Below are 10,950 nucleotides of genomic sequence, written 5' to 3' on the forward strand. Positions count from 1 at the left end.
GGGCAGCTCGCAATTGAATGCGCACTGCTTTGGCGAGCACAGCATCTCGCATTTCAAGGTCGGACTAATGAGGCATTGCCAACATCAGTTGGCAAGATATATAAGATCTAGAATAATACAAATAAAATAATTTTAATCATTCAATATCGCAACCAAGATGCATTCCAATATCAGAGCCCTCATTCTTTACCTGTTGACTTCCGCAGTCACTGCATCTCCAGCACCCACCCAAACTAAACCCCAAATCACCATCGCACCTCGTCAACCCAGCACAACAGAAGCACCGCAAGGCTGGTTCACCACCACCAAAAATATTGCTACCATCGGCGGTACAACAGATCAATACTATACGATCCCCGCCCAGACTATTCAAATCGTCATTCCAACATGCGTTCAAACATACGAATCCGACGAGAATGGCTACCTTCCTCCAGGAACATGTAATGCCCACTGGAACTACTACCCCAGCTTCTCTGCGGCTGCAGCCTTTGCGGTGCTGTTTGCTATCCTGACGGGTGCCCATATTTGGCAGGCTGCTAGATACAAAAAGGTACGTACATTCATCCCTTTGAGAATTTTGCGACTAATTAAATGCTAGTCTTGGTGTTGGGTTATCATCATGGCGGGCATCTGGGAAACAACAGCTTTCACGTTTCGCGCGATAAGCACAAAACATCAACAAAGTATCGGCGTTTTACTCGTTTTTCAGATATTCATCCTTCTTGCACCTATTTGTGAGTTGTCATCCCAACTCTTCTCGCCAAGCCACTAACAGGACCAGGGGTTAATGCATACGCTTACATGACACTCGGCCGAATGGTCTACTACTTTGTCCCCGACAACTCCCTCCTAGGCATGCCAGCCGTCACTTTAGCCGCCCTCTTTGTTGGTCTGGATATTGTATCTTTCATCATCCAGCTCATTGGTGGCAGCTTGGCTGGTCCCGGTTCACCTCCGGAAGAGCAATTGAAGGCCATACACATTTACATGGGCGGCATTGGTCTTCAAGAGTTCTTTATCGTCATTTTCATCATTCTCTGCATTGCCTTCCAGAGAAAAATGCACGAGGTTCGATTTGAGAAGGGTATCAAGGCCTTTACCGCGTCAGACTGGGGCAAGCTTCTTTGCGCGCTTTACTTTTCTCTAGCCATGATCTCTGTACGCATCATTTATCGTCTCATTGAGTTCTCTGGTGGTCACGGTCAGGATAACTCCCTTGTGACACACGAGGTTTACTTTTATGTCCTTGAAGCGGTTCCCATGCTTCTGGCTTTATTGGCGTTCAATATTGTTCATCCTGGGAGAATCATGCAAGGTCCTCTTTCGGACATGCCTGGGCTGTTTTCATTCATTAAGGATAAGATGCGAGGACGAAAGGGGAAGCAGTTGCTGGATGATCAGAGTGACAATAATGTCGAGATGGGACATCGCTACGAGCCGACTAGAGCGACTGATACTAAAGTTGGAGAGCCGTCGCGGTAGGTGAAGTGTTTTAGAGATTGAGGTGTTGAACATGAGGAGCCCTGTAAGGATTTGCTTGTGTTAACAGCTTGGAGTTATGGGTACATATTCTAGAGAGATATCCTGCGATATAGAGTAAAAGATGCGTATTAAATATTTATTCTTTATTCAAACTCAATTGACTTAGTCAACTGTATAGATGTGAGCCGAATGTCTTTATATACTAATGACCAGGATCTGAGCCTCAGATTGTCTAAAATCTGGGGCATGTGGAGCTTAGCTTCAATTAACCATAATGCGACGTCGATCCGACTTATATGCATCGGTCATTAATTGCATCGCTTGTCTTGAATCATCAAAGATCATCCTCCCTTTTTATGAACGTCTCGGCTCAGCGCGGCTTGTGTTTCGTTTTTTCCCGTAAATTGCGTGCTCTGTGATGTCATTTCCTTGACGTCACCATCACCTCTATGAGGAAGCTTCTTGAGCTCAGCTACCTCATAGCTTCATACTTACCACAAACAATCATCTGCAAGCAACCCATTTAATTATTACGAACCAAAAGATAAACATCAATCCCATAAATCTCTGACAATGCGCTTCCTCACTCCTCTCCGCCCAACTGCTCGCATCGCGCCGCGCCTCACAACCCTCCGTCCCTTCCACCAATCTCGCACACTTCGCAAAGAAGATGTCAAGGATAGCAACGGCGGATTCATTGATGGACTTGCAGAGGGAGACGCAAAAGGCCGCACAGGTGGTGGTAAACCACTCGACGCATCATCCAAGAACGCACCCCCTCAACCCAAAGTGTCAAACCAGAGCATCCCTGGCAACCAGACGGACTCTTTGACAGAGGAGCAGAAGCGTGAGGTGGAAGAGCACAACAGGGACTTTGACGCGAAGCATGATCGGGGTAACACGGCGCCCGGGGACAAGGTTGACAAGAAGTTTTGGGGAGGGGCACAGCATGGAGAGAAGAACAAGGGGAATGTGAAGCCTGATGAGGAGAAGTGACGGTGAGTGGTGCATCATTTGGAAATGTATCAAGATTGTTATGGGCAGATGTGCCTCGGATGAGGCTGACATGGACTTTTCTTGTCCAGGCTGGTTATTTGTTCTTCTGTCAACCATATATGCACACAGTTACAAACAAGACAGCCAATGGAAGAACGCCAAAAACATGACAGCATGGCAAAACCGAAACAAATTGGTGATATATGCCGGGCTGGCATGGACAGTCGAGCATTAGTGGCCAAGGGAGACGACCGATTGGAGAGGCAACCGCATATGCTAGTAGTTAACAGCTGATACAGATGTGTACGTACCATGTACTACCAGTCATGGGGATTCATACAAGGCACTCGATCGGGGTCATTGCATGAGCTTACTAGCTGCTACATCAAAGCAGGAGTAGCTCCGATATTCGTAGTTACACCGCCCCCGACCGTTCGGTGTCGCGGCGCTGCAAACTTAGTAGATACCGTTATGATAGGGACACTTATATTTCCGGCGTCGAGTGAACTATTAAACAATTCCCACCAGTGCCCTCAAGTGATATGGGAGGTGACGGTTGGCTCATTCATACAGCGGCCCAACTGCTCCAGCACGAGTTGTTAGGCTAATAAATTGATTGTTGTAGACACTCTTTTCAACAAGCCGAGTTCTCCTTATTGCCTTACATGTCTTGTAGTCAGTCGTAGTCAGGAACTGTGTGCTAATATGTGGATCTATCAAGAAATAAGGGGGGTCAGAAAGCGCCCATCGGGGTGGGATGTCATGAGCGCAAACCCCGATAAGGCGCCCGCATCTTAATTTCAGCCGCTTCCCGTCGCTTTATATCCTCGAGATTTGTTGTTCAAGGCGCCTGCATTCATAACCACGCAACGCCTGTCGATACGACATCATCTTGCAGATGCGATATGTGTCATACATACGCACGGGAAGCTACACCTGGAAAGCCGGATGTATAAGTCTTGTAGCTAAACCACAGAGATTTGACAAAGGCTTAAATAATTAACTATCTCAGTAATAAAACCCCTATTTCGTAGGATCAGTCTTATCCTACGAATTGAGGCTTACGCTGAGTATCGAGGTAACTGGGAGATGATATAGCTTAACGTGGGCAACTTAGCACAGGTGATGTAAACCGTCCCTTTAAGAAATGCGCTACATTACATTTGATGCCCGTATCAAATGCATTTTTGCTCTTCTCGAATTTGTAGTCATTTTTTAGTAAGTAGTGCCTTTCATTGAGAAAAATCAGCAACGCCTCATTTGTACTCAATACGTTGGCTGTCCAAACTAAAAGCACAGGAGAAGAGTGCGAAATATGCATAAAGATGTCTGCTGTATGTGTAGCGGTAATAATTTTGAGGTTTCTGTTTCGGCTTATAGACCGTATACTCGGGGTTCAGTGGAACATGGGGAAGGCGAACCACTGATAAAATGCAAGTTGCGAACCATGCATGATATACGGACTGCGTGCAAAGGCTAAATAAAAACTACCACATGGTATAAAGGGCGAACTGGTTCGCAACCCACCACTACAACCGCTTACTATTGACCCGACCGATATGGTGCATTGCTTTGCTGGCTGCTGATAGTTTACACAAGCAATTGCTTTGCTATTCCAGCCAAAGTGCAAAAACTTCCCCCTATGCAAGACACATATTGCGCATTGTTTAAAACCATTGTCAAGAATGATGAATATAAATAAAGCCTCTCTTTGCCCCGAAATTTTAGTGGCTTGCTTCACATTCATAAGCAAGCACTCAACAGCCCATCAACCCCTTCATCGCCATACGCTTGACCATGCCTGAGTCACACGACACTCAAGTCCCCCAAGGACAAGACTCTGTACAACAAAACACTTCATTGTCACCACAGATGGAGAGATGGTTGTAGGAGAGCAAGAGGGAAATGCCGTGGTATCTCCCTGATTCAATTGCTGTATCTAGCATGCAGACGCAGACCACTTCCAACACCAACACCTACACTTCTTCTCAAAACCCTGCTACTCAGGGAAGTGCCAAGTAGACTTGCTGCCGCAAAGGTCTTGAAGGTATTGCATAGATGCTTGCTTTAATGCGTATAGCTGTGCTGATATGAGACGAAGTCAAACATTGCGGTCTAACTGGACAGCCTTCGTCCGTCCACGGGTAGTCAACACAAGTCATCGTGACCTCGAACCCCTTGTCATTCCGAAACAAAATGATACGACTATACGAACGATGCCATGGAATATGCCACCTGAACAATGCGCTTTCTACGCTTGGTATTGATGCGACTATGATTACTAGAAACATGTTGAAGCTCTCCTTGAAGGGGTACTGGACTATATATGGTCAGCGACTTGAACAAATCGAGATATCAGAACATAGTGTGTATGTGGAAGTATATCAGGAAACTTATAATGGAATCATACAATTTTGTCAAATACAATCTAGCGTGAAGTTTTTAAGTCATCATGTGGGAGGGGATGCGAAAAGAAATAAAAACTGACTTACCCAACACTTCATTGGCGTCGTAAATCAGACGAACATTTCGGCTCGTCCAGCCTGTATTGTGATGTTGTTTCAATTCATAATGACCAATTTACGGTCGAGCAAGTCCAGGCGACGAATTGGATCCAAAGATTTGGCCGATTGCTCCACGAATCTGATCGACTAGAGCCTTGATCATGCCCTGAGGTTTGCCCCTTCCATCGAGTCCATGAACAGGCTCAGTTCCCATTGTAGGAAGGACGTTATCGCCAGCGGACAGACTGACAAACAGCGCAAAAGGCACAAGCCAAACGCACAATGCAAAGTACGATGCGATCTGGGCGAAACTGGGGACGTCGGCCTTGTCGTAGAACGAGGTTCGCTGGTAGGCACGGGACTGTGCATCGGAAAAGTGGCGGAACCATACGTAGTGGTTAACCAGGACAAGAACTGCAGCTCGTTAGACAAAATCAATGGCTGGTCGAGAGGTCAACATACCACATGAAGCTAGGAAGAGAGGATCTGTGAGCTTCACGAAAGGGAAGCGTCTCATGTTGCCCAGATAAACGATATGCGAGACAATCGTCAAGATTGTACCCAAAAACGGGAACCCATCAACTAGCCACAGAAACAGTTGAATCACAATGACGCTGTAGATAAGTCGCGTAAGGAAGCGCTTCGCGATGACGCTATGCTCCTCGACGAGCTCCGACAGGTAATAAAGACCAGACGCGATAGCGAGAGTCAAAAAGCAGAAACCCAAAAGGGTTCCCACGTAGCCGACAAGAGGTAGAATCCACATGTTTGCGTTGCGTTTACTTTGTTTCGTGTAGATGCGCAAGCAAAGCGTTGAGACAAGAGGCTCACATGTTGGGAAAGAAGATAGAATTCCCAGGGAGGGGAGAATACGTAAGTATTTCCTGCAGGTTTCAGAGAATGGAAAGGAGGCAGGCAGACGAAAAGGGACACGTTTTTGCCAATCGGTTCAATTTTCAGGTCTAGGTCTTGTCGGAGGCTTGTGAAATTCCTGCTCCGGCGTTTACCCCACTGTGGGACTGCTTATCGATAGCCACGAAAAAAGTGTTTCTGTTCAACACCAGTAAATCGACGATAAGGTGCAGTTCTAGGCTTCGTGACCCATTCATTTTGCTGGATTGTTGTTCAATTCGAGATCTATACATTCAACGTCCTGCAAATTTTCATATTCATCATGTCTCGTCCCGAGGATACGCTGTATGTTGCTACAACCCCGCCATGATGCCCCTCAAGCTTACAAAAACAGTGCGGCCGACGTCCATTATGACGATACCGAAGCGCGAAAGTACACGACGAGTTCTCGAATCCAAAACATTCAAGCGTCCATGACAAGAAGAGCACTAGAACTTCTGGATCTCAAGTCACCATCTTTTATCCTCGATATCGGATGCGGTAGTGGTCTCTCTGGCGAAATTCTATCCTCTGTCGAACCGGAGGATGGTGGTCCTCACACTTGGATCGGAATGGACCTTTCACCATCCATGCTGGATATTGCGCTCCAAAGAGATGTCGAAGGCGATTTGATGTTGGCGGATATTGGCCAGGGCGTTCCCTTCCGAGCAGGTACCTTCGACGCAGCCATCAGTATTTCGGCTATTCAATGGCTCTGCAGTGCCGAAACAAGCGATACATCCCCTGTCGGCCGTCTTACCCGCTTCTTCAACGGACTCTACGCATCTCTCAAGCGTGGAGGTCGAGCCGTCTGCCAATTCTACCCCAAAAACGACGACCAGCGCACCATGATCACCCAAGCAGCCGTCAAGGCCGGTTTCGGCGCTGGTATGCTTGAAGACGACCCTGGCACCAAGAACCAAAAGCTGTACCTCGTCCTCACCGTCGGTGGTGGTGATCTTCAGAAGAAGGGAGGCGACATTACCGGCGTTGTCGATGGCATGGAGGGAGTTGATGTTGAAGACGCCAGACGATCGATCAAGGCGCATGCTCCAAACATGTCCAAGGGTAGCAAGCAGTGGATCGTCAAGAAAAAAGAACAAATGGAGCGCAAGGGAAAGATTGTCAAGGCGACGTCCAAGTACACAGGACGAAAGCGAAGAATCCAGTTTTAGGCGGGATGGTATGGATGTATTTGCATTGTACGGCGTTGGTGGTGGAAAATGTTCTTCTAGACCTTTCAATTTGACACGGATACCCTTTAGTTTGCGTATGTGTTGCTCATTTGATGTGCCGTATCATGGCGAAGCAGCAATATCAATCTTGAGGATGGATCAGTTCTGCTAAACAGCTGGCCAGAAAGCCTCTTCTGCTTCCAATACACCCTGCCACTTCCCTTGGACTCGCTTAAACAGTTGCTTTTTTGCATCCTCACCCTTTTCCTTGACGACATTTGCAACAGCATCATCAATGATCTTCCCTAGATCATCAACAAAGTCGACAAACTCTTTGCATGTCCAATTGTTGATGAACTCCTTTCTCACAGCTCCACCATCAGCATCACCACTACCGTCGATATTCTCCGAAAGCTGCGACTTTGCCCACGACCAAGCATCAAGATAACACTTTTCCGTTCCCCAGTATATCACTGCTGCTTCAAGCCAGGGAAGCACATCATTCTCGTTGGGAGATACAGAAGAGTACAGTGCTTCCCATCGACGAAGACCTTCGAGTTTAGAGCTTGAGTCCACACGCCCATCTTTGGCCTCGAGGTTAATGTTGATACCGTACTCGAAGGCCGTGTTGATAAAGAACTTTTCCTCCCGTCGAATGTTGACAAGAGCAGCGACGATCCAGTCCAGGAGTTGCGTTGTAGCCCCGGGATCTACATCGCGCTGTACGGTATCGGGAAACTCCAAAAAGCTGAGCAGACGACCAAGACCGCGACAGTAGCTGTGGATGTAGAGACGGTCGTTTGCAAGCCAGAGACCTAAAAGGTCCTTTGAAGCTTTACCATGGCCTGCAAGGCGTAGGAATTCAGACTGAGTGGCTCGCTTATAGCCTTGCTCGTCCGAAGAGAGGAGCTGTTTAGTCAGTGAGTAAGACATGATGATGAGTGAGTTATTCTCTCAGTTTGCGAAAGCGGAGATGGCTTCAAGGTTGATGGGCTGATCATCTTGGCAATGAATTATGTCATGACCGGTCTAAAGTTGTTCCATCGAAAGTAGTTGCAAGTTGCACAGTCGAGTGGTTCAATTGGGTGTTATTCAAGTATCATGCTGTTTATGTCATGTTGTGGATTAGCTTGAGCTGTAGATTGAACACCAGTAGTAGATAGCATCATAGTGCTTAAGATACCCCCCAAAAGATATGGAATAATATCTTTGTATTCATCGGTCTACCAGTAAATATATTGATGTAATGGAAGCTTTGAAATAGCAGTCAGTACTATATCATTTGTTGACGTTGCTGTCCTCTCGCTTGCGGACATAACTTGGGTGCAGCTTATTCATACCAATTGAATGCAGCTGATGATGTTCATATCCACATCACTCGCATCCACATAATACTACGTAGTAATCCGCCCTTGACGCCAAGTAATTTCCTTTTGGTCTTTATCCATGCCAACCATGCGACTCCCTTCCCTTGAATCGAACCTCGGCCCTACGCTTGGCAACGTTGAATGATGTCTTCTTGGCTCTCCCGCTAATCGCTCCCAAGTTAGCCAAGCACGCGAGAATTTGGTCATGTTTTGCTTTTTGATCGGTTCAGCCAACTGATCGTCATTATCCTAGTCCCCGTCGAACCATAACAAATCCCTTTTAATCTGGGGGAGAAGCGGACTTGTGCTCGTGATTCGGAACATGACCCGAACAGGGGGTGATTTGTCCACTTTTAATTACTGACTGAATAAATGTCTCCCCACAAAAATCAGGGGGAACAAATGGGTAGAGTGAAAGCTATTTTGGTAGATTACGATTGTTTGAGAGTTGGAATGGTTAGTTTCAGTTTGACCAATTGTTCTTTGGTCTATTCTCTGTTGATGTTTTCTTTTGTTGTGAAGCATCGTGAGATTTAATGGACAAATGTCTTGACATCAAGTCCCTGGGATCATCAAACTCGTAGAGTAAGATGCCGGAACGCGTAACATGATGTGACAAGGACCCAGTTCTAGATTCTAGAACTCGTATCACGGCTTCATCGGACCCGGATTCAATTTCAATAGGACCCCTGATTTATTGATTCGGGGGATCCATGAGCCGTCACGAGGGAGCCAAGGTAGGTAAGCTTTGACAGAGATGAGATCAAGGGGGGGCTGAGCTTCTGAAACATGGAGTTTGGTCTGGGCTTGAGCAAAAGCAAGAGAAACCGAATGGTAGTTATGTTGTTGAAGGTTGCATGTCATTCGTTATTGATGGTGGCTTTTTATTAATCAATGCTCTTTCCCTTGTAATTGTCACTGACGATTCCTTCCTTCTTTCTTTCCGATTTCCCAAGTTTTGCTCCATTCTTTCGCAGACTTGGCTACTATTCAATGCATCAACAACATCAACTGAATACTTAATACTATTAATTCTATTCTATTGTCGTTGCCGCTACTCCCAAACATGATTCTCGGTTCCAGCATTGGCGCATGGCAGGGCTCTCGAATCCTCCCCCGCGAAGCCAAGGAAACGTGCCGCAATGACATGCAGTCAGATACCTGCGAGAAACCCGCCATGTCAACAGGCGAACTATTAGTCGTTCTTCTCATCGCCAGGTAATTCCACTTCTCCCCATACTCGTACATGGCTGACATCTCAGTTCTATTGTCGTCTGCGGTATTGTTGCCCTTTTGTGCGTCTTTCACCGTCGCAAACAACGCCTCGATAAACTCGAAGACATCAAAGGTGTTCAAGAACTCGATGACTACGGCCTCGCCCCCATCAAACCAAGGCCTGTACAACTACCCCAAGCACCACCACCGACGTATGACAAAACGCACGAGGGAAAACCCAACGTGACGACAGATGAAAATTGGGATCGGACAAATCGAAACTCTACAGACTCGTTAACACCGTCACTTCGCCAAGCCATGGGTGTCACTGCCCGCGATACACTGTCCAATAGCTAGAAACTACTGCGCATGGAACGTTTTTAGCGCTGGTAGTCGAGCTACTGCAGCCTGTCGATCACTTATGCATAATCGCTAAAAAGGCGAAACGCATCAAGAAGCTGGTCGTTTTGAGACAGGCGCTACGAATACTTTGTGGTCATTGCACCCGCACTTCGAACAGCTAGACGGTGATTTACGAGGATTGGGATAGGATTTGGTATGTGTTTACTATGGCGTTAAAGAGGCCCATTGGTTCTTGGTAGGCGTACCTGGTTTGGGGAAAAGGATGAGCGATTCTGCCGGTCGGTTTGAACGGTTTTACTATTACTTTTACAGGCGTAGCGACACTTACTTTGAAAATTCAAGAATACTTCTGATGTATGAATTTGTCATGGCCGTAATGCCGTAAGTCTACTGACGCACCCAAGCCTTGATGTTATAGCACTTTAGACTATACTTATGACATCTTTGGCGTCATGCGCTATACCTTTATGTAAAGTGGATTTTTGTAACACAGGCTTGGATAACTATACAAAGCTACGGCATCTCCAGTACTGGAGTTGTTACGACGTCGCCTTTACTATTGACTTCCCGCCTCCAAGCCAAACAAAACGCCAAATTGTGTTGACTCGCCAAAGAATGGTTTACCACCAATTGTTCTAATCATGTGCTCGTCTTCTACGGTAACGTCTCTTCAGATTGCTACGCTTTCAACAAAATGGAAGTCAAGTTACTGAAACACACACTCTACTTCCAGAGTCTGTATTGAGTTCCCCAGCAACGAAGCCAATCAATGAATTAGAAGCAACATATTTGTGTAGCCTGGCCAATGATTCAAACTCTCTCGTGAATAAACTCAATTCGTATCTGATACAAGGGCTGTAAGCCTGAGTTTGGCTCATGTCCCTCCTGATTATATACAATGCTGGTTTCGTTAGTCACACAACCAAGGTTTGGGAGATAATTATAAGAACTGAGCCT

The 10,950-nt window shown here is 46.5% G+C and overlaps 6 protein-coding genes across 6 annotated transcripts; 4 read left to right on the plus strand and 2 right to left on the minus strand.

Moving 5' to 3' along the window:
• Window positions 1-853: 853 nt before the first annotated feature.
• On the plus strand, window positions 854-1,575 carry EDB82DRAFT_514426 (RTA1 like protein-domain-containing protein; the record flags this gene model as incomplete). The annotated part of the gene is made up of 1 exon (XM_025738126.2): window positions 854-1,575. A coding segment is annotated over one exon (629 nt), but the record flags the coding sequence as incomplete, so codon positions are not given.
• A 345-nt stretch (window positions 1,576-1,920) lies between these two features.
• Window positions 1,921-2,666, plus strand: EDB82DRAFT_317733 (uncharacterized protein). The gene is made up of 2 exons (XM_025738127.2): window positions 1,921-2,504; window positions 2,568-2,666. The coding sequence occupies exon 1, from the start codon at window positions 2,056-2,058 to the stop codon at window positions 2,476-2,478; it is 423 nt and encodes a 140-aa protein (XP_025592919.1). The 5' UTR covers window positions 1,921-2,055; the 3' UTR covers window positions 2,479-2,504; window positions 2,568-2,666.
• A 2,109-nt stretch (window positions 2,667-4,775) lies between these two features.
• On the minus strand, window positions 4,776-5,896 carry EDB82DRAFT_514432 (transmembrane adaptor Erv26). The gene is made up of 3 exons (XM_025738128.2): window positions 5,445-5,896; window positions 4,889-5,396; window positions 4,776-4,798 (listed from the first exon to the last, which is right to left on the minus strand). The coding sequence occupies exons 1-2, from the start codon at window positions 5,746-5,748 to the stop codon at window positions 5,059-5,061; spliced, it is 642 nt and encodes a 213-aa protein (XP_025592920.1). The 5' UTR covers window positions 5,749-5,896; the 3' UTR covers window positions 4,776-4,798; window positions 4,889-5,058.
• A 68-nt stretch (window positions 5,897-5,964) lies between these two features.
• Window positions 5,965-7,132, plus strand: EDB82DRAFT_317740 (S-adenosyl-L-methionine-dependent methyltransferase). The gene is made up of 2 exons (XM_025738129.2): window positions 5,965-6,179; window positions 6,229-7,132. Exons 1-2 carry the CDS (start codon window positions 6,157-6,159, stop codon window positions 7,046-7,048), a joined length of 843 nt encoding a protein of 280 aa, XP_025592921.1. The 5' UTR covers window positions 5,965-6,156; the 3' UTR covers window positions 7,049-7,132.
• EDB82DRAFT_317844 (uncharacterized protein) lies at window positions 6,972-8,212 on the minus strand. The gene has a single exon (XM_025738130.2). It carries the CDS (start codon window positions 7,979-7,981, stop codon window positions 7,217-7,219), a length of 765 nt encoding a protein of 254 aa, XP_025592922.1. The 5' UTR covers window positions 7,982-8,212; the 3' UTR covers window positions 6,972-7,216.
• Window positions 8,213-9,177: 965 nt separating this feature from the next.
• On the plus strand, window positions 9,178-10,354 carry EDB82DRAFT_514435 (uncharacterized protein). Its single transcript, XM_065608958.1, has 2 exons — window positions 9,178-9,633; window positions 9,678-10,354. Exons 1-2 carry the CDS (start codon window positions 9,482-9,484, stop codon window positions 9,985-9,987), a joined length of 462 nt encoding a protein of 153 aa, XP_065463357.1. The 5' UTR covers window positions 9,178-9,481; the 3' UTR covers window positions 9,988-10,354.
• The last annotated feature ends 596 nt before the right edge of the window (window positions 10,355-10,950 follow it).

This window comes from Fusarium venenatum, assembly GCF_020744135.1.
Source record: "Fusarium venenatum strain MPI-CAGE-CH-0201 chromosome Unknown EDB82scaffold_4, whole genome shotgun sequence".
Taxonomy (NCBI): Eukaryota; Fungi; Ascomycota; class Sordariomycetes; order Hypocreales; family Nectriaceae; genus Fusarium; species Fusarium venenatum.

Excerpts from the sequence above, each read along its gene's own strand:
- EDB82DRAFT_317733 (XM_025738127.2), top strand. The coding sequence starts at position 2,056 with ATGCGCTTCCTCACTCCTCTCCGCCCAACTGCTCGCATCGCGCCGCGC.
- EDB82DRAFT_514432 (XM_025738128.2), bottom strand. The coding sequence starts at position 5,748 with ATGTGGATTCTACCTCTTGTCGGCTACGTGGGAACCCTTTTGGGTTTC. Across the intron at positions 5,397-5,444 it reads TCTCTTCCTAGCTTCATGTG|TTCTTGTCCTGGTTAACCAC; the intron begins GTATGTTGACCT and ends AACGAGCTGCAG.
- EDB82DRAFT_317740 (XM_025738129.2), top strand. The coding sequence starts at position 6,157 with ATGTCTCGTCCCGAGGATACGCT. Across the intron at positions 6,180-6,228 it reads TCTCGTCCCGAGGATACGCT|TGCGGCCGACGTCCATTATG; the intron begins GTATGTTGCTAC and ends TTACAAAAACAG.
- EDB82DRAFT_317844 (XM_025738130.2), bottom strand. The coding sequence starts at position 7,981 with ATGTCTTACTCACTGACTAAACAGCTCCTCTCTTCGGACGAGCAAGGC.
- EDB82DRAFT_514435 (XM_065608958.1), top strand. The coding sequence starts at position 9,482 with ATGATTCTCGGTTCCAGCATTGGCGCATGGCAGGGCTCTCGAATCCTC. Across the intron at positions 9,634-9,677 it reads GTCGTTCTTCTCATCGCCAG|TTCTATTGTCGTCTGCGGTA; the intron begins GTAATTCCACTT and ends CTGACATCTCAG.